Source organism: Leptodactylus fuscus, chromosome 7 (assembly GCF_031893055.1).
Source record: "Leptodactylus fuscus isolate aLepFus1 chromosome 7, aLepFus1.hap2, whole genome shotgun sequence".
NCBI lineage: Eukaryota > Metazoa > Chordata > Amphibia > Anura > Leptodactylidae > Leptodactylus > Leptodactylus fuscus.
In genome coordinates, this window is record NC_134271.1 from 90,386,071 (window position 1) to 90,411,377 (window position 25,307).

General features: G+C 41.4%; 2 protein-coding genes across 3 annotated transcripts in view; one reads left to right on the forward strand and one right to left on the reverse strand.

The window, feature by feature from the left end:
* The window catches only part of CDC42BPB (CDC42 binding protein kinase beta), a 78,727-nt gene extending 57,823 nt beyond the window's left edge, over window positions 1-20,904 (forward strand). For both annotated transcript variants that reach the window (XM_075282480.1, XM_075282481.1), the window contains 16 exons: window positions 2,608-2,700; window positions 4,175-4,252; window positions 6,400-6,505; window positions 6,762-6,898; window positions 7,138-7,277; window positions 7,717-7,798; window positions 8,754-8,973; window positions 9,602-9,664; window positions 10,344-10,940; window positions 11,556-11,653; window positions 11,754-11,838; window positions 11,974-12,094; window positions 12,175-12,292; window positions 15,851-15,968; window positions 16,173-16,228; window positions 18,119-20,904. In XM_075282480.1, coding sequence (XP_075138581.1) covers window positions 2,608-2,700; window positions 4,175-4,252; window positions 6,400-6,505; window positions 6,762-6,898; window positions 7,138-7,277; window positions 7,717-7,798; window positions 8,754-8,973; window positions 9,602-9,664; window positions 10,344-10,940; window positions 11,556-11,653; window positions 11,754-11,838; window positions 11,974-12,094; window positions 12,175-12,292; window positions 15,851-15,968; window positions 16,173-16,228; window positions 18,119-18,250 — 2,244 coding nt within the window. In that variant the 3' untranslated portion in view covers window positions 18,251-20,904. The remainder of the gene's footprint in view (window positions 1-2,607; window positions 2,701-4,174; window positions 4,253-6,399; window positions 6,506-6,761; window positions 6,899-7,137; window positions 7,278-7,716; window positions 7,799-8,753; window positions 8,974-9,601; window positions 9,665-10,343; window positions 10,941-11,555; window positions 11,654-11,753; window positions 11,839-11,973; window positions 12,095-12,174; window positions 12,293-15,850; window positions 15,969-16,172; window positions 16,229-18,118) is intronic.
* A 2,553-nt stretch (window positions 20,905-23,457) lies between these two features.
* Window positions 23,458-25,307, reverse strand: part of AMN (amnion associated transmembrane protein) — a 65,877-nt gene continuing 64,027 nt past the window's right edge. The window contains exons 11-12 of the mRNA XM_075280681.1: window positions 24,402-24,522; window positions 23,458-23,556 (exon numbers count right to left, since the gene is read on the reverse strand). Of these exons, the coding sequence (XP_075136782.1) occupies window positions 23,458-23,556; window positions 24,402-24,522 (220 nt within the window). The remainder of the gene's footprint in view (window positions 23,557-24,401; window positions 24,523-25,307) is intronic.

A 25,307-nucleotide genomic window follows, 5' to 3' on the forward strand; every position in this document is an offset into this window, starting at 1 on the left:
ATCAGCTGTGAGAAGCATGGAGGTCTATTCATAGCCGATGTTGCAGTTTCCATTGTTTTTAACTAGACTACATGCAAACAATGGATTCCATTGTTTGTCTGAGCTGTCCATTGGTTGTGCTGTTATCTGATCCCGACAAGTTTCATATGTATTGGATGTAATCCAGAAGGTTTGTATTCATTGTCAGAAAGCAGTGATCTGGTGAATAAATGAAGCACAAATTCCATTAGAAAGATGCAGAACTTTTGATTATACAGAGATTACAGAGGATCTTTCATGAGATCGGGCACAAGCAGTTTTATATACTGCTGGAAAGCTGACAGTGCGCTGAATTCAGCGCACTGTCGGCTTTCCCGATCTGTGCCCGGTGTAAAGCGCTATCGGTCCCGAGACTGTAGCGCTTTAGTGTCAGAAGGGCGTTTCTGACAGTTAGCCAGGTACTCCCTTCTGCCCAGCAGCGCCTATCGCGCTGTACTGTGTTAGCGGGGAAGAACGCCCCCTCCCTCTGCTCACACAGCTCGTCCATAGATGATTATTATCAGGAGGGGAGGGGGCGTTCCTCCCCGCTCACACTATGCAGCGCGATAGGCGCTGCTGGGCAGAAGGGCGTCCCTGGCTAACTGTCAGAAACGCCCTTCTGACACTAAAGCACTTCGGTAACGGGACCGATAGCGCTTTACACCGGGCACAGATCGGGAAAGCCGACAGTGCGCTGAATTCAGTGCACTGTCAGCTTTCCAGCAGTATATAAAACTGCATGTGCCCGATCTGATGAAAGGTCCTCTTTAAGCTTTCCAAATTTTTCCATGACTGCTGTTATCCCCGTACTTGTGGGATACATGGTACTGATGCGATGTCCCTCATATTTGTCCCCGGAAAGGCTCCAGTGTCTACCTCATCCATGTCCTCACTGCTAGCCTACTGGGAAGACGTAAGTCCAATCACCACCATGAACCATCATAACCTAGTCCATCATTTAGATGACCTTTAACCTTTGTCGACATCAGGATGTCTTAACTAATTCCCAGACTGTTATTTTTTCGTTCTATCTTTAACAATCCGTGGTGTGGTCCCCACAGTGCGATTATTATTTCATGTAATATTTGCTTAACCTTTCTTTCATTGTTCAGAGAATGTGGCGCCAACTAGCAAAAGGGTATAACATTTATTTTTCTTAGCGAGTTTTACTTTCCTAGATGGAGTGTAATTGTTCAGTCTGCATGCAGCACAAATGGGTTAAAGTCATCCATAGTTTTTAGGATTCTTAGGGCGTATATTGACATTTTTTACAATGGGTTCTCAGAAACAAGGGTCCGACATGCTGGATTTTTCCCAGTCCGTTGTTTTAGCCAGAGATAAGTATCGATAGAGGTTTGCTGAAGTTAGTTATACCCATTTTATAAAGGGATATTGATTTATTAGCAGCTAGTCTTGATCGCTGTGTTGTAGTTCCTTGGCAAGGCACATGCATGCAGGGGAAAAGCAGAATGAGACGCTGCCCTAAATCAGTGCGGCAGTCTAAGAGGTACGACCCCCCGCAATTTTAGCCATGGCATATACTAAATACAGGAGGGTTTTTTTCCCTCTTTCCAGATGCCCCCACTTGTAAATGTAAAGGAATGTTTTGAGTAATAGAAGTGCAGTGGAGAATTGTTCTTAAATGTGAGAAAACAAGCATAGACATGTCTTTCAGCCTGTGACTTCTGACATTAGGTGATGTGATTTTATTATAACCACTATCACAGAACTTGGGAGTCTTTCGACCTTTTTAACCCCCTTTTTTCAATCTTCCTTTTAGAGGAAGCATATCCTTTCCATTCCCCTCTACCACTTTGGGTTTTTGTTTTTGTTTTTTTATTAACTTTTGCAAACTTTTTTCAGTTCCTCAAAGAAACACTCCAGCATTTTATTTATTCTTTCATTATGTATTCCCAACATATATATAACTCAGTGGGAAAATGGGCAAATTTATGCAAGTTCTCTGGCATTTAGTCGCAGATTTGTGACTTTTTAAAGAGAATATACCACCAAAAGCAAATTCAATTGTCATGACTTCACGTTACAGTGATAAACCTTTATATTAGATTCTATTTGTTAGTTATGTAGGTTATGGTTTTAACATTTGTGACCACTCCTGTCACAAAGTTATATTGAATCGTAGTGCAACCTGACTGTTTATGATCTATTAGATTATTTAGGAGAATATGGAGAGAAAAGAATAATACCAATGACCCCCAGCAGAAGTGATGGTACTGTCTCTAGCTGCCCTTATCGTGCTGTACAGAGACATCATGGGATTAATACCCGAGTAAAGAGAGACATCACATGACCCAAATGAGGAGAATGATCCCATGAATTTTCAGATAGAAAGGAATAAGGTAATACTGGCTGAGTTGTATATATTAGGCGAAGAGCTACATAATGAAAGGAAAAAGAAAAGCACAAGAGTACTTATCTAATATATAAAAAACAATCATTCACTGAAGCAATTTATCCCCAAAACTTTAACCAGATGACACATAATATGGATGTAACAGATGGTGGAAACTTATACAAAAGAATTGGTTTTTCCTGCTTTAATAGTAACAAACAAATTTGTCTTCACAGTCTAGTATGATCAGCGAGCACGAGGTCTCTACTCCCAAACCGGACGTCTCCTCATCTCTTCTTGCTCCTTCCAGCCAAGAGCAACAACCAGAGGTAAAGATCTGTTTTGTTTTTTATAGCAGGTGTCCTTATATCTGCAGCCACTAAATTCCTTCAGAGTCCTCTACCCCAGTAACTACATGCTGGCCCCATCAACCTTTTCCCTGGCTGTAGGGTCTAGCATGTCCTCACATTATTCAAGATACTGCAACAGCGTTCTGGATCATAGCTTCGCTGCTCAGGTAAAATTCAGTGAAGGAGCTGAAGTTCTCATCCTACTCTTTTATTCTGAGGACTGATGGAAGGTGCTATCAGTCAGGTCCCTCTCCCTCCAATGAGGAAGCACTGGTATATCCTGCAAATACCAGTGCTTTTTACTAAAAAAAAAACATTCTTTTTAGCCACCTACTGAGGGTAGTATGGATTTTATTGCACTCATTTATTAAACAAATGAACACTTGCGTTGTATTGGAATCAAACTTTGTGCCGTTGAGGGGGATAAAAGTAAGATCAATGGGGGTCTGATCAGTAGGTTGTAGAACGGGGGGCTGAAAATTCTCCATGCCTCCGCCCAACGCCGCACCTCCCATGAGGCGACCTGAAGCGACCGCTTCAGGCGGCGCTATGCCAGGGCCTCGGGAGGGCGGCATTTTTGCTGACCTAAGCCAGTTCAGGACAAACTGTTGTCACCGTGTCTGCAGCCCGACACGGTAAGCAAGCGGTGTATTGGGGTGGCCCTGCTGGATGCAGCGCTGCTCCAGCGGCCGCCCCTCACATTCAGGCAGAGAGCAGGTCCTCTCCCTGCCTGCGAACGCCGCTCGGCCACGCCCCCTTTACGCTTGACTCCGTTCCCTTCTGCTCGGCCCCGCCCCTTTCTTGTGACCCCACCCCCTCAGCTCCGCCCCTCCTCTGGCAGGGGGGGGGGGCGGCTTTCTGACGCCGCTGCAGGCAGCAGAAAGCCCAGGTTCACCCCTACCTCCGCCTTCTGAAGGAAACACTTGTGCTCCAGCGTGCCTAGTACTTTATTCACTGCTATGTCCCAGCAGCCCTCTAGCAGTGAAAGGGAGCTAAAAGCACATTGGCACCCCTTTCACAAGGACGTTTCAGGGGACTTCTGTTCCCTTGATTGCTGAGGGACCCAGCAGCCAGACCCCCAGGGATCTGACACCTACCCCGTATCCTGTAAATGTGTCCTTAATGGGGACAACCCCTTTAATGTAATAATCTATGTAATTTATTACAATATTAACCCCTAGACATCGCTAATCTGTCTAGGGGTTAATCCGTCACTGTATCTGATACCTGGTGCTTTCCAGCCTGTTCTGGTGCTATGATGGATCAGAACAGCAGACTTGAATTATGTCAGTGTGATTGTACTCTTACTCTGTAACAGCTATAATAATTTGTTGATGCTTTAAATCTTACATTGCATGTCCGAGTGCTCTAAACAAGTCATTGCTGCTGAAAGAAGACTCTGCATCTGAGACCAGAAAGCTTGGCTTATTAATAAATGTTTCTTTCATTACAGGAGGTTATAAGATCTCAACCTCGGACACCACCCGCTCCATCCCCAACATTTACACCCCTGTCCAGCTCTGCTCCAAAGGTATGTTCCCCCCCCAGCCCCCTTACACTTAGGTTGCTGCGTGGAGTCGGGCAGTAGACTTCAATGCACCGTGGTCATTGTATTGCATTCTGACAGCTGTTGATTTTTGTTCCATTTTTTTTTTTTTTTCTTCTTTCTTCTTCTTACATAGACTACTGTCAAATAACTTTTAAAAGCTACATTTTACAGATTGCATTTTGGCCGAATGTTTAAAAGTAGAACCCTTTAAATGTTGGTTTGTGATCTCTTTGTCCTTCCACTGCATTTCTATAGGTGTTCGGGTCTTTGGGCACTTTACCCTCTCCCTTGTGTCATTCCCAGCTTTTGCCAATACCTGACATTTAATTCAGCTGATTTACACTGTTCTATATCTCCTCTGTGCTGACTCAATGTTCTCGCCCACTATCAAGGGACCGATCTTGTCGATGGAGGGAGGTGTGTGTCTTCCTGCCCCTCTGTACAGTCAGCACACCTCTGCAAGGAAGCCGGAAGTTGACAATAAATGTGTCTGTTATGGGCCAGTTCTTCCTCATTTCCCATGATTATTATATAACCTTGGCAGATTTCAGAAGTTTATCAGTATTCGTGTTTATTACAGCACACATGATGATGCACTTGTGAAATATTTGCTGCCCATGCTGTTTCCTTCTACATTGGTTCCTTATTGGGATCCCTACAGGGAAGCTGTAGCAATAGTTAAAGGAGCACTCTGCTTCACATGAATACTGGTATAACTGCATTGGTCCTAAGAGGGTGGGCCAGGACATGGAAATTTAACCCCTAGCTTACATTCACCATACTATTTATTTTTCATTCAAATCTAGGGCAAGGGTTTATTTATTTATTGTTTGCAAAGTTTTGGGTTAAAATGTATAAGGGGGCGTTCACACTACCGTCTGTGTCCGACAGGTAGTGTCCGCTCAAAATCTGGCACGGACATTAGGAGCGGACACTATCTGTGTCCGTGACACTTGTCATTTATTTAAATGGACATCGGGTGCGTTCTTTAGCACTAAAGATGTCCGACCTTTCAAGCAGACAGAAAAACCTGACATGTAGGGTTTTTCTGTCCGCTTGAGAAGTCGGACATCTTTACTTGTGGACAGTGAAGGAAGGGCACGGAGTGCAAAAGAACGCACCCGATGTCCATTTAAATAAATGACAAGTGTCACGGACACAGATAGTGTCCGCTCCTAATGTCCGTGCCAGATTTTGAGCGGACACTACCTGTCAGACACAGACAGTAGTGTGAACGCCCCTTTAAATAAATTGTTTTCCTGGTATTATACCAACCCATAGAATACAGGTGACTTGTATGGTGTTAACGTTTAACACCATAAAATTGAAACCCTTAAAGTTGCAAAACACTTTTTTTTTTTTTTTTTTTTTTTTCTTCTTCCCTCCAATTTCATCTCATCTGAATTTTTTGCCCAGGATTTCCAGTACGTCGTAGGGAATAATATGATATCACTCCAAAGTTCAAAACATTTAGCCCTCATGTGGCTCTGTGAACGGATAAGCTATGGAGTTTGAAAAGCAGGGAGTCCAAAAATGAAAATTTTAAAAATTCCTGCGGAGGGAATGGGTTAAAGACATTAAATTGGTTTCTAGGTCATGTTCCACCCTCTTCTGGACATACGCTGTACATAAAATACTGTTGCAGTTTTGCCTGGACTGTTGGTTCTATCATCTTGCAGTTTTCTGCAGCCTTTTAAGAGAACTGCCTAGTCTGTATACACAATTACCATATGGTATAGGAAATAGAGACGTGAAAGTGTCATAAACCCAGTACAGAAAAGAGTCCTTTTAATTTGGCATGCGTTTTTGCATAGCCTGTTAACCACTTTCCGCCAGAGGAGTTTTTCGATACGATTCTGAGGATACCAAATGTATAAAAATCCAAAACTTTGCAAGAAAAAAAAAAAAAATTCTTAATCGCCGTATTCTGACACTTGCTTGTAACTTCTTATTCAAGATTTTAAGACCGCAATTTGGGACTTTCGGGATTTTGTTCCCCCCATAATAATAGTGAGAATGTTGGGAAGGGTTTAATACAAGGTGCAACAAAAAACATGGTGCTTTAACAGGATGATAATGTGGCACACAGATTTCAAATCCTTGTTTTCTTTTTGTTGCATTGTCCACAGCCCAAGGCTCATCAGCTTGCAATAAAGTCTTTCGCCAGCCCAACACAGTGTTCCCACTGCACGTCTCTCATGGTCGGATTAGTACGACAAGGTTTCGCCTGCGAAGGTTGGTTATTATACATACAGAATTACTAAACAATTTTCCCAGTCACCCCACACCTGTCCGCAGCTAGTGTGTGACATGTCCCCATTCACTTCCCTGAAGCTGAGATCCAGTTCCACACGCAGCCCATGGACACTTGTGGTCCTGTTTTTGTATTGCAGAAATTTTCAATATGTAACCAATGCTGTATGATAACTCTAGCTCTGATGAGGATGAAAAGTTTGACTTTTTTTTCTTTTCTTGCCTTCACCTTATACAGTGTGTCCATTTGCCTGTCATGTGTCATGTAAGGACCTCTCCCCACAAGTGTGTCCGATACCAGCTGAACAGTCTAAAAGACCTCTGGGGGTGGACGTGCAGCGTGGTATTGGGACTGCCTATAAGGGCTATGTCAGGGTAAGTGTTGTCATTAAAGGAATAGGGCACAATAGTTTATTTTCTCTAATTTCACAATGTTTCTCATTCAATCTATTGCATATAATCAGATAAATAATTCCAGGCATTTGTTAAACAAGTTTTCATTCATTTCAACAAAGCAACTTAAATGTCCCCATAAGTTCACTCAGTTGGTTTTTTTTGTGGTTTGTTCTTTTTTTTTTTTTTTTTTTAAATAAATAAATATTCCTTTTTGGCAGATCCCAAAACCCACCGGTGTGAAAAAAGGATGGCAGCGGGCGTATGCTGTGGTATGCGACTGTAAACTCTTTCTTTATGATGTAGCAGAAGGAAAATCTACTCAGCCTGGAGTGGTGGCAAGCCAAGTTGTAGACCTAAGGTGTGTGAAGTTCTTCATTTTTTGACCCTTCCTCTTTCACGACATTGACTCTACCAGTTTCCTACCTGAAATGATGGACAGCAGGGAACCGTTGATTGCATTTGATCAAACAGTAACTGTAGAGAAGCTCAGGAGTGATAGTGTTACTAACATCAATATATTGTGCTCGGTATTGTGTATAAATCAGTGTCACCCAACCTATGGCGTTCCTGTTGTTTTAAAGTTACAGTTTCCTGCATGCTAGTGGTTGTTCTTCTACATCTGGAGGGTCATGGTTTGGGAAACACTGGCATTGGACCATGCTAACAAGCACTAAATTTCTGTATGCGGCATATTAGCACCCCACCTGCAGGATTATGGATTGTTTCAATACTTAAAAGCTATGACCTAATCTTCCCCTCCTCAGACTCATTCTCCTTGTTTTGTTTGCTTAATTCAGAGATGAAGAGTTTTCCGTGAGTTCAGTCTTGGCATCGGATGTGATTCACGCCACCCGCAAGGACATTCCCTGCATATTTAGGGTACGTGTCATGTGGACCTTTTATCTATAACACGTGCACTGGTTGAGTGCCTTGAGACAAGCATGAAGAATAGTTAATTTTTAATGACATTTGTTCTGATCTTAGTTGGCAGGAAGGTTTGGACACAGCTGTGGTTTTGATATTTGAAGCCTGAGGTTTTACCTATTAGGTTATATTAGTAGTATGCATGGTAACTGGCTGGCCAGATATGGGGTGGTTCTTGCAGCAGTGTAACGCAGTACATACTGCTCAATTTTTCTGATCGAAATTTAGCAGTATGTTAACACTGTTTATCTCCATCCTAATACAGTGGGGAGTCCAGCCAGGAATCCACCCACTTATTTCATCCTTTGGACTGCATAATTAAAGGAATTGCCTAAAATCCTCAGTGGCCAGACTGGCACACCAGGGCCATAATTGTTTTTATAAAACCTAAATGGGTCTAAATTTTATTTGTTTTTTAAATGTAGATTGTGAGCCCCACATAGAGCTCACAATGTACATTTTTTCCTATCAGTATGTCTTTTTTGGAATATGGGATGGAAATCCATGCAAACAGGGGGAGAACATACAAACTCCTTGCAGATGGTTTTATGCCCTTGGCGGGATTTGAACACCAGGACTCCAGCGCTGCAAGGCTGCAGTGCTAACCACTGAGCCACCGTGTGGCCCCAAATGGGTCTAAAATTCTGTGAACAGATGGAGCTGCGTCAGATCTGTCAGTTTAATATGTTGCTTTATATAAGAGAAGCACATTACAACTACAGGGCTGCACTTCAAGTACCCAAAAGTGTGCAAAATTGTTTAATATGGCTACTAGAAGCACTGAAAAAGAACACTGGCCATATTCCGTGTGAAAATCCGCCTGCAAAAAACTCTGTGTGAACATACCCTTAGGCTGCTAGATATAAGCAAGAATGTTCCACTGACAGTGTGCTGTGATTTTTCTATACAGGTAACAGCCTCTCTTCTAGGTGCACCTTCAAAGACCACAACTTCTCTGCTAATCCTCACAGAAAGCGAGACTGAGAAGAGGAAGTGGGTTGGAATTCTGGAAGGCTTACAGTCCATTTTACAGAAAAACAACCTGAGGAACAAGGTGGTCCACTGCCCACAGGAGGCGTATGACAGCACTCTGCCTCTCATTAAAACCATAGTGGCCGCTGCTATTGTAGGTATGTGCTAGTAACCTCATAATACACCCAAATGTTACCCATTGTCAGTTGGAGTAGCAGGTGGAATTCAGTACTGTCCAGAAAATGACATATCTTGCTCAACCAGGTGGTGACACAGGGCGACATCTAGTAATGACTTGTTGGATAAGCCTGTTCACTCTGCTGATCACATGGACACAGCAATTGTGACGTTTGATGAGGAGCAAGGCAGCATCAGAGGAAACTCTGATGGTCTTCATTTAACCATATAAGTGGGAGACTGAGACGGTGCCCCTTACTTAATAATATCTCAGGAATTCCTGTGATGTAAACAAAGCCCATGCCATTGAAGGACCCTTAGGGCTGTTTGATCATATTTTCTGTAGTTGGGGTGTACTTGGATATGCCTTAACAACTGCATGTGTACTGTTAGTATATAAATATATATGTTAGTACATTATAGTAAAAATGTAAAAGGAAATGAGAAAAAACGTAAAGAAAAAAGGTGCATATTTTAAAATAAATACATTTAATTAAACATGTCCCAAAGTATTGAAGGATAGATTTATAGACATTGTGGCTCCCTTAATACCCAGTACAGTGAATTTATAGCTATATTTATGAAGGCAATGTGTGTATTCTTCCTTAGATCGAGACCGGATAGCAGTGGGAACTGAAGAAGGACTGTATGTCATAGAGGTCACCAGAGATGGTAAGTGTATTTTAGTCCAGTTTACACACTGAACTAACCTACATCAAAAGTCAACTAACTTTCCACATTCTTATCAGAGTCATTCTTGTATATCAGAGCTGCATTCAAAATTTTGCAGCTGCAGAGCTGAAATCTCTCAGCATTCCTTACGTGTCCAGGTTATGTGCAGAGCTGCTCTTCTGGTCCTTTGTAGGAACAGGACGGATTAAATAGTAAAGACTCATCTGTCTTATGAGAGGCAACAAATGATTCTGAAGGAATCCTTAGACTTTAATGAGGAAAAATGATAGGAAAAAAAAATGTACATTGTGATCCCTATATGGGGTTCACAATCTACATAAAAAAAAAAGAAAATGGAATTCTCCAAAGTGCATAACTCTTTGTGAGAATGGCTCTCCTTTAGCAATGGGTGCCCCTTTGATTGACTCAAAGCGATCTGTGGAGCAAGTGCAGCAGCACCACCACCATGTAAGAAAAATGGCACTTTATAGGTCCCTATTAAATAGGTCCCTATTCAATATTCTGTCCATGTAATGCAATGATATACCAGGTTCTCCAGATAAGCAGAAAGACACCCTGTTAGGTCTGAAATGGGAAACCCCCCTTCCTTATCATTTGGAATTTCCTAATAGGCTATTTCAGAATGTTTTGACAATGACATTGTTGACTGTCCTCACAGTGATCGTCCGAGCAGCAGACTGCAAGAAGGTTTATCAGATTGAATTGGCCCCAAAGGAGAAGGTTGTCATCCTCGTCTGTGGTCGGAACCATCATGTGCATTTGGTCCCTTGGTCCTCTCTGGATGGCTCAGAAGGCAGTCTGGACATCAAACTTCCAGAGAGCAAAGGCTGTCAGTTTATCACTACAGGAACCCTGAAGAAATCACCTGCATCTTGTTTGTTTGTTGCTGTCAAGCGTCAGATCTTTTGCTATGAGCTACACAGAACTAAACCATTTCATAAGAAGTTCAATGAGATTTCTGCCCCGGGGAACGTGCAGTGGATGGCTGTATTTAAGGACAAGTTGTGTGTCGGTTATCAGTCAGGATTCTCCTTGTTGAACATCCATGGAGATGGACCCCTTATAAACCTTGTCAGCCCTATAGACCCCTCCTTGTCATTCCTGTCCCAGCAGCCGGTAGATGCTATGTGTGCAGTGGACCTTGGTAACGATGAGTACTTGCTCTGCTTCAGTCAGATGGGCGTGTATGTGGATTCACAGGGTCGGAGAACACGATTGCAAGAGCTTATGTGGCCAGCCACTCCCGTTACCTGCAGTAAGTAGAGACCTTTGGGTAGGATAAAAAACAGACAGAGGAACTGGGGAGGTTAAAGATCTATACAACTCCTATTGAACTCAATAAGAAGTCATTTTTCAGTTAGCCCTTAAGCTCCCTCTAGTGGCAGTGGGGAGTTACTATAGATCAGTTTTCATCCACTTAGGAGCTGAGCTGCAGTAATTGTTTAGGGTTACTACATAGTGGAAGGAGCCATCTGTTTCTGTCCGCTGTGAGGTCCTAACATCAGGGGCTGCTGTGAACATTTTTTGGTGTTTGTCGGATCCTCAGTGATGTGATATGGATGACTTACCCTGATAAGTCATCAATATCAAAAAGCTGGCAACTTCTTCAAGGGGAATTGGAATAAGTGGGGTCCTATCACATTGATCATCTTATTGGTGGGACATTAAGAAATATTATAATAATATTTTGCCAAGGAGGGGAAATCTATTGATTCTGTAGCGTTTAGTTTGGATTCCTAAAAGGTGGACCACAGTCCTCCCTAACATACAATATAGAATAATGATGCATAAGTAATAAAGGGAAAATCCCTTCTCCAAAAAATGTACATTCTGCAATTATAAACTTTTTTGTGTGTCCCCTCCTCCTCAGGTTGTAGTCCTTCCTATGTGACAGTCTACAGTGAATACGGCATTGATGTGTTTGACGTCCACTCTATGGATTGGGTGCAGACTATTGGACTGAGAAGGGTACGTTTGACCCCCATATTGACTCCCTTTCTACTGTTCATGGGGACCAGCATTCATTCTGATTACAATTTAACTATAGTTTTGCCCTTGTCCTTGACAGATCAAGCCATTAAATGTAGAAGGTACTCTCAACCTGTTAAACTCCGAGCCACCTCGCCTTCTGTATTTGAAGAGCATGTATTCAGGTTAGTTTTTTCCAGACTACCCTGTTCTGAGCAGTACACCCATGTGCACTAGAGGTACTTGATAAAGGCAACTTGCAACACTTTGACAAAGTTCTCAGAAATTTTGAGTAATGTCTTGTGTTTGATTTCTTTCAGAAGCGGCTGTTCTCACAGTCCCAGAGACCTCAGATAATAGCAAGAAGCAGATGGTTAGGACCAGGAGTAAGCGGAGATTTGTGTTTAAAGTCCCAGAAGAAGAGAGATTGCAACAACGAAGGTATGTCCTGTTGTTATGCCAGTTTTATTATTTACTAGTATATTTGGATTTTGCACTGAAACGTCACCCTTGTATTGTAGAGAAATGCTCCGAGATCCCGAATTAAGGTCAAAGATGATCTCAAATCCCACCAATTTTAACCATGTGGCGCACATGGGTCCAGGAGATGGGATGCAAGTGCTGATGGATCTCCCTCTGGTAAAATATCATTGCTAATTACTTACTCAGCTTGTCTTATATATTCACAACTTGTCATATATAAGTCACAACTAGAGCTGCATTCACGATTCTGCTTGATGCATTGTGGAGTTGCTCAAAAGGCTAGATAAACTTCAATGAATATCCCTTGCAGATACTAAACCAGTAGGAAGCCACAATGGAATAGATGATGAGGTTGAATTCTGAACAAAGCTGAATGTGACTGGAGTATAAGAGCTAATACCACCCAAAAGCAACCAAGACATTAGATATGCATGTTAAGCTATAAAGGACACTGCTCTTCAATGTTGTCTGCTCTTCTCTTGTTTCCTATGAACGTGACAGAATGAATGTCCTCCTCTCTTACCGTGCTCTCGAAACTCTCTTCTGATCTCACCTCCTGCAAACTTTGAGCACGTCTATCACATGAACACTGTCTCGGCAAACATCTATCTTCAGAATGATCTTAGCTCTCTGTCCTCTTCCTCCTCTTCTCCCTCTTTACCAAGGGTAGGAGTAAAGCGGGAATTCCTATCCCTGCCGGCCCAAACACCACCACAACTAACTAGCCATTGGCTTTGTTTCAGTAAAACTGAAAGCAGTATGACGTGTTTTTATAATCTTCCCATGCCAGGTCTTTAGCTGATCCCTTAAAGGGGTAGTCCACGATTGTGAGGTAATTGACACTATAACACCTGAACCCAACTAATGCCGTTGATCCTGTGGCTAGTTTTCAGTAGCAATTATTAGTATCAGATCAGGACCCATCCAAATCAGCTTTTTGGCCACCGGAAGCAATATGCTAGTTATATGGCCAGCAATTATGCAAATGAATGTGTCGGCCTGTGGTTCCAGTCAGCACAGTGTAGTGGTGACACTGGGAACTGCAGCGCTGCTTCCATTCACTTGAATTGGAGCAGGTCTGCTTTTGGCCATATACCCTATTTAAATGGCATCCGGTGGCCAAAGCACCTGATTGGGACACCCAACCAAACTGATACTGATGATTTGTCCTGTGGACAACGCCTTGAAAGAGCGTGCAGGGCGTGGAAGCCATCTTACTCTGAAGAATTGTTGGCCAGGACGTGCAGTCAATGTGGTGATAAGTGCAGATCACCACTAGGTTAGCGATTTGGTGCCTCAGAACAAATATTCCTTTCCTAGTTTATAGTGTTGCCACCGCTTTAAAACTGGAATTACAGGTGGTTTATGTAGTTTTCTCAGCTAAAGCTAAAATTGCATGTGTGATTCCAGATGAAGTGCAGTATAAATCTGTTTGCTGTATACATATCATGCTGCTTTCAGAATAAGTATTTATGAAATTATTTTTGGACTTTTTAACCCCCAGTTTGCTTTAACCTTGTGCTTTAGTAAAATTCATTTAATTCAACCATATACAGTTGGAAGAGATGATGAATTATTGGACGTTCCGGATAATCAGGTGGTCACACACAAGTACAGTGGGGCAAAAAAGTATTTAGTCAGTCACCAATAGTGCAAGTTCCACCACTTAAAAAGATGAGAGGCGTCTGTAATTTACATCATAGGTAGACCTCAACTATGAGAGACAAAATGAGAAAACAAATCCAGAAAATCACACGGTCTGATTTTGTAAGAATTTATTTGCAAATTATGGTGGAAAATAAGTATTTGGTCAGTAACAAAATTTCATCTCAATACTTTTATATATCCTTTGTTGGCAATGACAGAGGTCAAACGTTTTCTGTAAGTCTTCACAAGGTTGGCACACACTGTTGTTGGTATGTTGGCCCATTCCTCCATGCAGATCTCCTCTAGAGCAGTGATGTTTTGGGGCTGTCGCTTGGCAACACGGACTTTCAACTCCCTCCAAAGGTTTTCTATAGGGTTGAGATCTGGAGACTGGCTAGGCCACTCCAGGACCTTGAAATGCTTCTTACAAAGCCACTCCTTCGTTGTCCTGGCAGTGTGCTTTGGATCATTGTCATGTTGAAAGACCCAGCCACGTTTCATCTTCAATGCCCTTGCTGATGGAAGGAGGTTTGCACTCAAAATCTCACAATACATGGCCCCATCCATTCTTTCATGTACCCGGATCAGTCGTCCTGGCCCCTTTGCAGAGAAACAGCCCCAAAGCATGATGTTTCCACCCCCATGCTTTACAGTAGGTATGGTGTTTGATGGATGCAACTCAGTATTCTTTTTCCTCCAAACACGAAAAGTTGTGTTTCTACCAAACAGTTCCAGTTTGGTTTCATCAGATCATAGGACATTCTCCCAATACTCTTCTGGATCATCCAAATGCTCTCTAGCAAACTTCAGATGGGCTCGGACAGGTACTGGCTTAAGCAGTGGGACACGTCTGGCACTGCAGGATCTGAGTCCCTGGCGGCGTAGTGTGTTACTGATGGTAGGCTTTGTTACATTGGTCCCAGCTCTCTGCAGTTCATTCACTAGGTCCCCCCGCGTGGTTCTGGGATTTTTGCTCACCGTTCTTGTGATCATTTTGACCCCACGGGGTGAGATTTTGCGCGGAGCCCCAGATCGAGGGAGATTATCAGTGGTCTTGTATGTCTTCCATTTTCTAATTATTGCTCCCACAGTTGATTTCTTCAATCCAAGCTGGTTGCCTATTGCAGATTCAGTCTTCCCAGCCTGGTGCAGGGCTACAATTTTGTTTCTGGTGTCCTTTGACAGCTCTTTGGTCTTCACCATAGTGGAGTTTGGAGTCTGACTGTTTGAGGGTGTGCACAGGTGTCTTTTTATACTGATAACAAGTTTAAACAGGTGCCATTACTACAGGTAATGAGTGGAGGAAAGAGGAGACTCTTGAAGAAGAAGTTACAGGTCTGTGAGAGCCAGAAATCTGGATTGCTTGTAGGTGACCAAATACTTATTTTCCACCATAATTTGCAAATAAATTCTTACAAAATCAGACAATGTGAATTGGATTTGTTTTCTCATTTTGTCTCTCATAGTTGAGGTCTACCTATGATGTAAATTACAGACGCCTCTCATCTTTTTAAGTGGTGGAACTTGCACTATTGGTGACTGACTAAATACTTTTTTGCCCCACTATATACTTAACCTCCAGGCAGCAGCCCATGTTAAAATTGTACCTAAAATTCTGCTGCTCGGCCACCTGCCAGATTCCATGTTATGCTCCAGGTCATGTTGCAGCTACCAACTGGATTATAAAATGTTGGATTAAAGGAAGTTTACTGTATAGAATTTCTTTTCAAGTTTTAACCACTACAACACTACTGATCTAATCTTATGAGTTCTATTTTATGATAGAGCGCGCTGGTGAGGTTCAGGTGTATTAGTGGGAGGTGCTAGAGGGAGCTTTTATTAATATAAATGGGCTTATATGTATATTAATACATACTAAATGAGTAGAGAACAAGCACAATTCTACTTCAGAGCTTCTTACATTAATTTCTAGGAGTAGCTACATCCTGAAAGGCCGTGTTGAAGGAGTCTGAGCCTCCCCGCCTTTTTAATTTATAGTCACAGAAATTGTCAAAATCACTTTAAGAAAGTGTGCACTGTAAGTAAGTTATGATGTCTGTTCCCCAGACTGTCTTGCCATCAGCACAAGAAGAAAACCCTCGGGAAAAATCGCGTCCCCCCTCCACCAACCTGTCTCGCCAGCAGCAGTTGAGGAGCAGGTCCTACATCTCTTGGCCGTCTTCAGGTATGTGTTCACCCTTTGCTGCCCCTTCCTGCTGTATTTGTCATTGCGTAGTTGTTAACAGCTAAATGTGCATGGTAGTATAGCTAATAGAAAGATAGGTCCAGCTTTTGTTTGCCCAGTGAGATGTTAGGAGACAGTCAGTCCCCATGTCTGGCTTTGGTTTATACAGAATCGTCATTAATCTGAAATGCGTTTACCCCACAGGTACTGGTGATTCATCGCGTAGTATATCAGATGCTGATCAAGACCTGGAAAGAGAGGTAAAAGGCTGCTGTATTTTACATTGTATATGTAGCTGAATAGTATGTAGTATGAAAATATGGTTAAAAGGGCTCTATCAGCAAAATTATGCTGTATGAGCCCCACATATGCATGAATAGCCTTTAAAAAGGCTATTCAGGCACCGCTAATCTTCTGGCACACCTTCCTCTTTCTTCTTCTTTTGACAACACCCTCCGATCCTGGCTCTTCCCCAGCTTCATCATCCTCTTCTTTCGGCGGGATTGGTTCAAATCCGGAGTGTGCGCAGTAGCACTCCAGAGGGAGTGATACTGCGCACGCGCCGGATTTGAACCAATTCCGCCGGAAGAAGAGGACGATGAAGCCGGAAAAGAGCCAGAACCGGAGGGCGTTGCCGAAAGAAGAGGAAGGCGTGCCAGAAGATGACGTCAGACTGTGCATGACCGCACAGCGTGCACGATAAGTATAATTTACATATGTTTTTATGGTTTTATTTTAAAAGGGAAGGGGGGTTAAAATAACATTAGCGGTGCCTGAATAGCCTTTTTAAAGGCTATTCACGCATGTGTGGGGCTCATACAGCATAATTTTGCTGATAGAGCCCCTTTAAGTAAATGAACATGTGGCTCCAAAGCTGAATAACAGAGTTAGATTTGGAAATGTAGAATCCCCTCTACAAGGTATTAGGATTAGGTTTATAACAAATTTACTATGGACAAACTTCCATTAAACGGGTTTTCCGGGCTAAAAAAAACAATTTTCAAAAAAGGTCAGTTAGTGCTATTAATAGATTAATAAGTGCACCCAAATACCTTTAGCAGTGTTTTGAGTGGTTTCTCTGTGAGCTCCTGGCATCTTCTGTATTTGGTTACATGGGCATCTTCCTGTTCTCTCTTCCTTCAACTACCATGATGCCTTGGGACACTCTGAGCTTGAACCCCTTCCCCTCACTCCCTCCTCTTTCACTCACTTCCTCTGTCCCTCCTTCTCTCTCCCCTTCCCTTCCTCACTCACACCCATTCCCAGTTTCCCTAGTTAGCCTGCCTAATACTAGCCATTCCTATCTAACTCAAAAGCACCCACCATACTTGCCTATCTTCTGGTCGGGATCTTCTGGTCACAGGACATCACTTTTTCTGGGCAAATGTCAAGAAGAGGAGGTGCCGGCCACCTACGCAGTAGAGCCAAAGTGCCGGGTACTGTGCGTTCCGGCTCTATTGCACAGTCGTGAGCCCAGAAGTGAGGTCCCATGCTCAGGGATCCAGATCGGAAGACAGGCAAGTATGATGGGTTGGGGGGGAGGGGGGCTTGGTATAGGTGTTGTTTTGTTTTCCCCCCTCCAAAAAAGAAACATCATCAAAAAATGTGCCTGGGGTGGTCACATGACTGCCCCGGCGATTTAGATATATAGGTTTTTGGTAACTCAAGTAATTTAGAGAGTGGAAGGCGCGTAAATTAGATTAGAAAGATCAGTTTATCCCGGACAACCCCTTTAATGAGAGTTGTATCAATGGTGGCTGCTGGCAGACTGCATTATAAAGGGAAGTAGGGTATATAATGAATCCGTACAGAATTAGAACCTATTTAGGTTCAGGATCAATGAGTACCTGCCCTTTTAATATGAGGGAATTACTTCTCAATATCATAGGCATCACTAAAGTATCCTTCCGGAGCGGAAAAGCCACGATGGGATGTCGTGCATGGCTGCCGCGACGGAATATGCACACGCGGATTTGCATGTGAACTAAGCCTTAGTGCTGGTGCTCCTGCAGTTAGTCTTCTCTTTAACTGCTTAGAATGTAATTACCCAATTAAGAATGTGCCGCATTTTCTATGGGAAATGTAGTTAAGACTTGATTCTTTTCACTACATGTGTACTTACTACGTGTTTGTCTCTTTCGGTCTCACAGCCGGACTCGGACTCCACTAAGCATTCCACTCCTTCAAACAGCTCAAACCCAAGCAGTCCACCGAGTCCCAACTCCCCACATAGGAACCAATTGACCCTGGACGGCCTGGATCAATCCGCCTGTGACGCATAGCGCTCTATGTTGCGCCTGCTTTATCTGAAGATGTGATCTTTTTAGTGTGTTAGTCCCACGCAATAGTGCCAAGATGTATTGCACGGACCTCCCCATCCCCCACCCCTCTTACATTATTGTAGATACAGCGTAAAGAAAAAAAAAAAGGGGGTTTAATATATGTGATTGAGCTTTTTATATGCAAAATGAGTTGACCGTTTCTAATTATCCGTTCCGCTCTATTTGTTTTACACTACGGAGACCTGATAGGATGTTTTTATTTTGTACATTTTTTTTTATATATATATATATATATATATATAATTGTCACCCTTTTGTATGATGCTGCTAGTTTCTGGGACGCAACAAAGGAAATTCCGAAAGCTGCTGCCACAATAAGTATATGGTGTCAGTAACAGGAGATCGCATTAGGAAACGTATGACTTAGGAAGAATTTTTTTTTTTTTTTTTTTTTTTTTAATTGGAATGTGTAGTTCAATATAGGGTTGCTGCCTCTAGTGGTGGTTATAGGGCCGGGATTTTCCCGTAACAAAATTGCAAATAGGAAAGTAAGAAATGCTAGCTCTGCTTTATCAGAGTCTATGGAGCAGTGTTCTGCAGCTATTGATACAACTACTACGTCCAGCAACATGCTAAAGCTGGAGGGCCGCAGCGTGCAGACCACTCACTATGAAATATCTTCTCTCAAATCAGTATTTAAAGCCTAATACGTTTTAATGAAAATGCACCATAATTATATGAAAACAGGAAAATGTTTATTTTTTTAATTTTTAAATTTTTTTATTTTTGATTTTGTTTTTTTCTCCCTCTAATATGCCGAGCTGTATATTCACCTACCTGCAGCAAAGGCAGCCGTTCTTATCAGTCTTTGCTCACTGAAGTAAGAGGCGCTTTGTACCTCGTGGTTATCACCAAGTTTCTGCAATAGAAGGTGGTCTACCTTCAGTAGACCTTCACATTGTGTAAACTGTTGTCTTAAAGCATTCACAGCACCCCGGTGTCTTGAAAGGACTGAAGAAGACTGTAAAGTACAGGTTTACTTTTTAACAGATATTACCTAATCTCAGATCTGTACTGTTGATAGTATTGAGTATGTATGGAAATGCACTGCTTGAATTGTCTTGATCATAAGTTATATAGTATAATTATACTCCATTCACATCCAAAGCTATACTTGAAATTTGGGTTCAGTACTAAGTGTACGCTACTGATTTTATATTAAGCACTGTAAAATGGTGTAGTTCAGGAAAGAAGAGGGTCTCCGAATACTATGCATCACTGTACATTGCAGTTTAGGTGCCTAGGAGGAGTGCTGACTGTGTGAGCACAGTGCTTCAGCTTTGGATGTAACTGGGGGAAAAGCCATCCTATAACTGAAGATCGAGACAAAAAGTATTTGGAAAGTCACTCAACGTTTGGCCGAGTTTAAAAAAAAATAAAAAAAAATCTAAGTGATCTGCTCTATACCCCACCCATCAGTATACTAGCCACTGGGGCATTTTAAGTGCTGCTCTAAAAGTCGTGTACCCAACTCCATTCCAATGCCAGATTCCTCTTACCCATTGACTACACTGCATTTCTGGTTTTAGAATTTTCGAATTTGTTTCAGCCATCCATAGTAAACCATTCCAATTCTTCACTGCCATTTGGACCTGCAGCTTGTTTGGTCTTTTTTTGTTTGTTTGCAGGGAATCATTATACTTGCTGCTTTTTAGAAAATATTGTGACCATAATATTTTGAGCCCAGGAGTTCCCCTAAATCCCCCTTCCCCCAGCACAGGAGCAGTACATTTTTGAACCTATGCTTGCATGAGGACACGTGAGTATTATTGTCAAAGTAGATTTCACACAACACATGTATATTTCGCTTCAGTTGTGCCGCCAAGGTGTGGCCTTCCCTCCCCCGCGTGTATATTTAATCTTCATGCTTCCATGGTATAATACATTTTATAATCCAAGATCGTGGCCATGCTCCATTAAAAGCTTGTAATTAATTTTTTACATTTTTTTTTTGTTTGTTTGTGTGTGGCATATCCATGTTGTCACTGTCATTACTAGCGTGCCTTTTGTGCCAATTCTATTTGACAGTCGGATTGTCATTAATTTAAACTTTCTTGGTTCTATTGGGCTAATGATGATGATGATGATGATTTTTCTCTGAAACACTGTATAGGACTTGCACTTATGTTTAAGTTTTTAAAATAAAAAGTGACGTAGTCTCCAAGGACTTCTGTTACGTAATTGGTTGCCCCTGTGCTTCAGGCTGAGGGAGGAGAAGGCTCTTCTTTGGAGCCAAACACTACTGCTATGGAGGAGTCTGGTTTTTACTTTGTTTTTTTGTTTTGTTTTTTCTTTGGATTTATGTACGTTGTCTTTGTAATTATAAACTGTAAGATTTTTTTTTTTTTTTTTTTTTAAACATGTGACCTGTTAATAAATCCGCAGTGAGCAGTTCTGAACTTCATACTGGTCTGTCTTGACATATTAAAACATATTACATGGAGGCATACTTGTCCTTTTTGAATGTAGTTTTTTTTTTTTTTTTGCATAGTAATTTGATGTATATATTTAGCAGCAAACGCTCAAAAACCTGGATAAATCATGATGGAAGCCTGGAGCATTTTAATAAAAAATTCACCAATCACTGATTGAAATTTTTTTTTTTTTTTACAAAAAAATACAGTTTAAGAAGAAATGTATTACGGTTTTCATATGTTGTCTAAAATTTTAATGTAACTTATTAATAAAAAAAAAATGACATAGTTACATTTTGTCTTTTTGTTATGATGTCCTTCCTCTTGAATGACTTTGATGGTCTTGGATCTTCTAAGCTGTGCACTTAGTAGTTGAGGATGCTTCCTCCCTAACATTTTTTTTTTTTTTTTTAAATATATACATGTATACCATAATGCCTTACTATATGGAACAACCATGGCAATGACTATTCCAGAAATGACACTGGAGACTTGTAACAGCAGCAGTGGCAAACTGTATCCTTGTCTTTGTAATGTAAGAGAGTCCCTTTCAGTGGAGGAAAGAAAACATTTTATATTATGGAAACAAGGGTTATCCACTTTCTACTATTGATGGCCTGTCCTTAGGATAGGCCATCAGTATTAGATCTGCAAGGGACCAATGCGACAAGTGTAGTTTCCAGTAATTTTTACATGCCGAGAGCCATGCTGCTCACTCGCGGTACAAATAGTGTTGAGGTATATAGGGCAGCACTGTAGTACCTAAGGTTGTCTCTACTATTTGTGCAGTGAATGAGCAGTGCATCTCTTAGCATGCGAACATTTCCCAGAGCTATGCCGTCCTGGAACAGCTGATGTGCAGGGTCCCAGGCGTCACACTCTAATATTCGTGGCCTATAAAGTGTATAACCCCTTTAAAAATAAATTCCAACTGGATAAATATACAAATTATTCAAAAATATTGATTTTTATGGATATTATTTAGTTTTACTCCCGTGATTTGTCAATAGGACCCCCAGCTAGAATAGTAGCACAGCTTAGAGAATGCTGACCTAGACCATGTGTAACGGCTGGGAGAGACCTTCTGATGGCTAGGTACAAGGGAAGAACCTAGTGGGAATCTGCATTGGGACTGTTGCACATGTAGCTTCATTTTATGACCCAAGTGAAATGGTTACACTTGTAGGAAAGCTTTAAATTGTCTGATCTGTTTTACTTACTGCAACTTTAGCACAGAGTTGTGGTATGGTAGCACCTTCCTGCAGCTTTGGCACGAGTCTGAGTCCTTATAATTGCTGACTTTCTGGTCTTGGCCCTAAACTTTAGACTATGGAAAATTTCTGTCACTTGCCCTTTCTTTGTCCAGTGAGGCTGATCAGATGGAAGACAATGATCTGTACATGTGACGCTATTAGAAAGAGGAGGAACATCAAAGCAAAACAACAAATCCCATTTAAAGTGTCTCCCCATTAACTGACAGCAGCTCTGACATTTCATAGAAAATTTAACTATGTCTTCATGAATTTTTTTTTTTTTCAGATGGTGCTACAAATATCCAATCTTCAAAACAATAATAAGAAAAAAAATACAGAAGCCCTAATTCTATAATTGACTGATAAGGGCACATGACAACACTTCCCGACGGAGGAGCTCTTCCCTTATGACAGCTACATGCAGAATTGGGTTGGGATGTAAATTAGAAAGTTTAATCCTATCCTTATTCCAACCAGTAACCTTCAGAATCAATTTTTTCTCCATGCCTCTGTAAAGGGAGATAAAGATAGATATAGATATATATATATATATATATATATATATATTACACAAACTGCTCTTATTTTCTTCTTGATGACTGTCATGTCAATTAGTGTTACAGACCTAAAGATTGATTTAGCATTTTCTCAGAGTTTCTCAGTAGTGCAGTCTTGGATGACATTAGGTCAGTATCTTCTAGAGAAATGATCTTGGCTTTTTTCAATGCTGGTCTTCATATGTGCCCGCACCCCCTCATAACTAAAAAGCAAACTCTGCTGGGTGATTTGTACTGATATCTAGTTCGTAACAGACATGGATTTCGGGCATCGTTCTCACCAGTTTTCTGGCATTAAGTGATGAATATGGCAGAGCCAATGGCCTTGCACCTTACTGCACTCTCAACACCTCTTTTTTTGGAATCACTATAACACCACTTGAGGTAATTTTTGGCTCAAGTAGCACTTAAGGGGGCATTCATACAGAGTAAGTAAAGGGGCGCTGATTCTGGCACGAAAACTCGCGGCAGAATCAGCACTGATAAAAAAATACTCCTATTGAGTTCAATAAGTTCCGTCTTCCACGCGGAACACATTGAAATCAATGTATTAAAAAGCCTCCCATTGATTTCAATGTGTTCCACACGGAAGACGGAACCCATTGAACTCAATGGGAGTCTGTTTATCAGCGCTGATTAGCGCCACTTTACTCCATGTGAATGCACCCTAAGGCTTTCAACTTTTTTTTACGTCTAAGAGTGGCATACATGATTAAGATGGCACTCTGAGTGTAGGTTTTTTTTGTATTTTAACATTTTCTTATAGGGCTTCCTTAAGAGCAGACATGTTAGGTCAGTCATACATGGAGTGGTATAGGGTCTTCAACCACTCGATAAACATTTAAGCCGTTGTGACCTACAGATGTACAATTTTTATTTTTTGAAGTTTTACTTTCAAGCTGAAATTTATGATGCAAAATACTTTATACATCAAAATTTGAATCAAATACAGGATTGGTGAATTGAAATCCACTTTGTTGCAGGGTGACTTCCTTCAAGTTACCTTCTCCAGTATCTGAAGCCTGTGCAGTAAAAGAAAAACAAAAGTTCAATCTATATCATTGAAACATTCTAAAAGGGTATGTAATTCATACCTATTCACAATTGTGAGTGCAGCTCTAGAGTACAAATACAGGATATAACTCAGGATAAGTAATGTATTACACAGTAATGGGAGTTTATTAAGACCAGGCCTAAGCTTATACTACACGTTGGGATGTATTGTCCTTACTCACTGTTTAGAAAATGGGTAATGACAGAAATGGATAAAAAAAAAGTTGCACCTTTCCAGATTTATTTTTTTTTTACATCACAAATCAAAACTTCCCACCATAAATCTGTTCCAGTGACGCCACCAGTAAAATGAGTGCAGCACTGGAGTATAGTATAGAAAATAACTTGGAATGGGTACAGGGTAAGCTATTTATGTGCACAATGGGGAGAATTTATTAAGACTGGCAATTCCTACACCAATCTCCAATCTATCCCACTGGCATAAGATGCTTCAGCCTCTTAATAATTTTGCAGCATCTCAGGAGATCCCGCCTGTCAGAATTGAAATCTAGGCCAGTCAGGGTCTGGGGTACATGTCGGCTATAACTGCTGTTTTCTGGCATAAGTTATAGTACATTTGTCAGACATTGGTATCCCCACTCCACCCACGGCTTTCAAAAGTGCCTAGCACGTTTGAAAATGAATATGACCAATGAACCAACTGGGGTGATAAAAGCTCCACAATGGCTCCACTGTTTATTGAGAGACATAGAAGGATCACGGGAAATGATGATGTCTGATACCCTGATTTTAGATGCGACTGGGATCTGGTGCAAATCTTTATGGTCGTGGAAACTGCACTGTGTACTTTTACCTGGTCATTTTCTGCTGCAGGCTCAAAAATTGGATTCTCAAATCCAGCGTGATCCACAGACACAGTGTCCTCCAATCTAGATCCAATCCTCCAGGAACTGAAAAACTCAGAATATGGTAGCCTATGAGGAAAGCGCAAATTTACCATTTTAGGAAATTTCCTTCAACAACTTGCAACAAAGTCGAACATAAAAAGGTGATGGAGACGATGCAGGTGTCTGCAGACAGGCCGAATGTCATCATATAATTATGGCTATGCAGAGGCTTTGGAGCACTGGATCAGATACATGGATTTTATGATACCTATGAACGTGAGCTATTGGGGTGGGGGTGACTGTGGACATTTACTTTAAGTATTATATGGAGGTTAAAGAGAACCTGCATTATTGCACCTTTAACCTTTTTTTTTTTTTTTTGACACATGTAATTCGAAAAATTAAGTATCACTGCTTAATAACTATGCCATATTAAAGAGAAATCCGCAACATTTTGGAAAGCCGGTATCCAGCTATCAAGGCAGGAAGTAGCAGTGTGCCCTGATGGTCCAGATACTCACCTGACATTTTTATGGACTACTTGCATATAGCCTTGGTCAAGGGAGCATTCTGAAACGTTGCATATTTTTCTTTTAATACAGCATAGAATTATTGAGTGGTGCTACTTTTTATAATACATATATATAATACCATGCAAAATTTCATTATTTGAGGCTGGCTAGTTTAGCGTGTAAAATCTAAGTGACAGGTTCCCTTTAAAGTCTCTGGCTGATGCTAACTCTTAACGTAGAATATCATTATAGTATTAGTAATACTACTGTTTACTATTTTGCATTGCAGTTTGGCTACACTATATATTCGGCTCTAAAATATCCATCTGTCTGCTGTTTTGTACCTTTGCCATGCTTTAT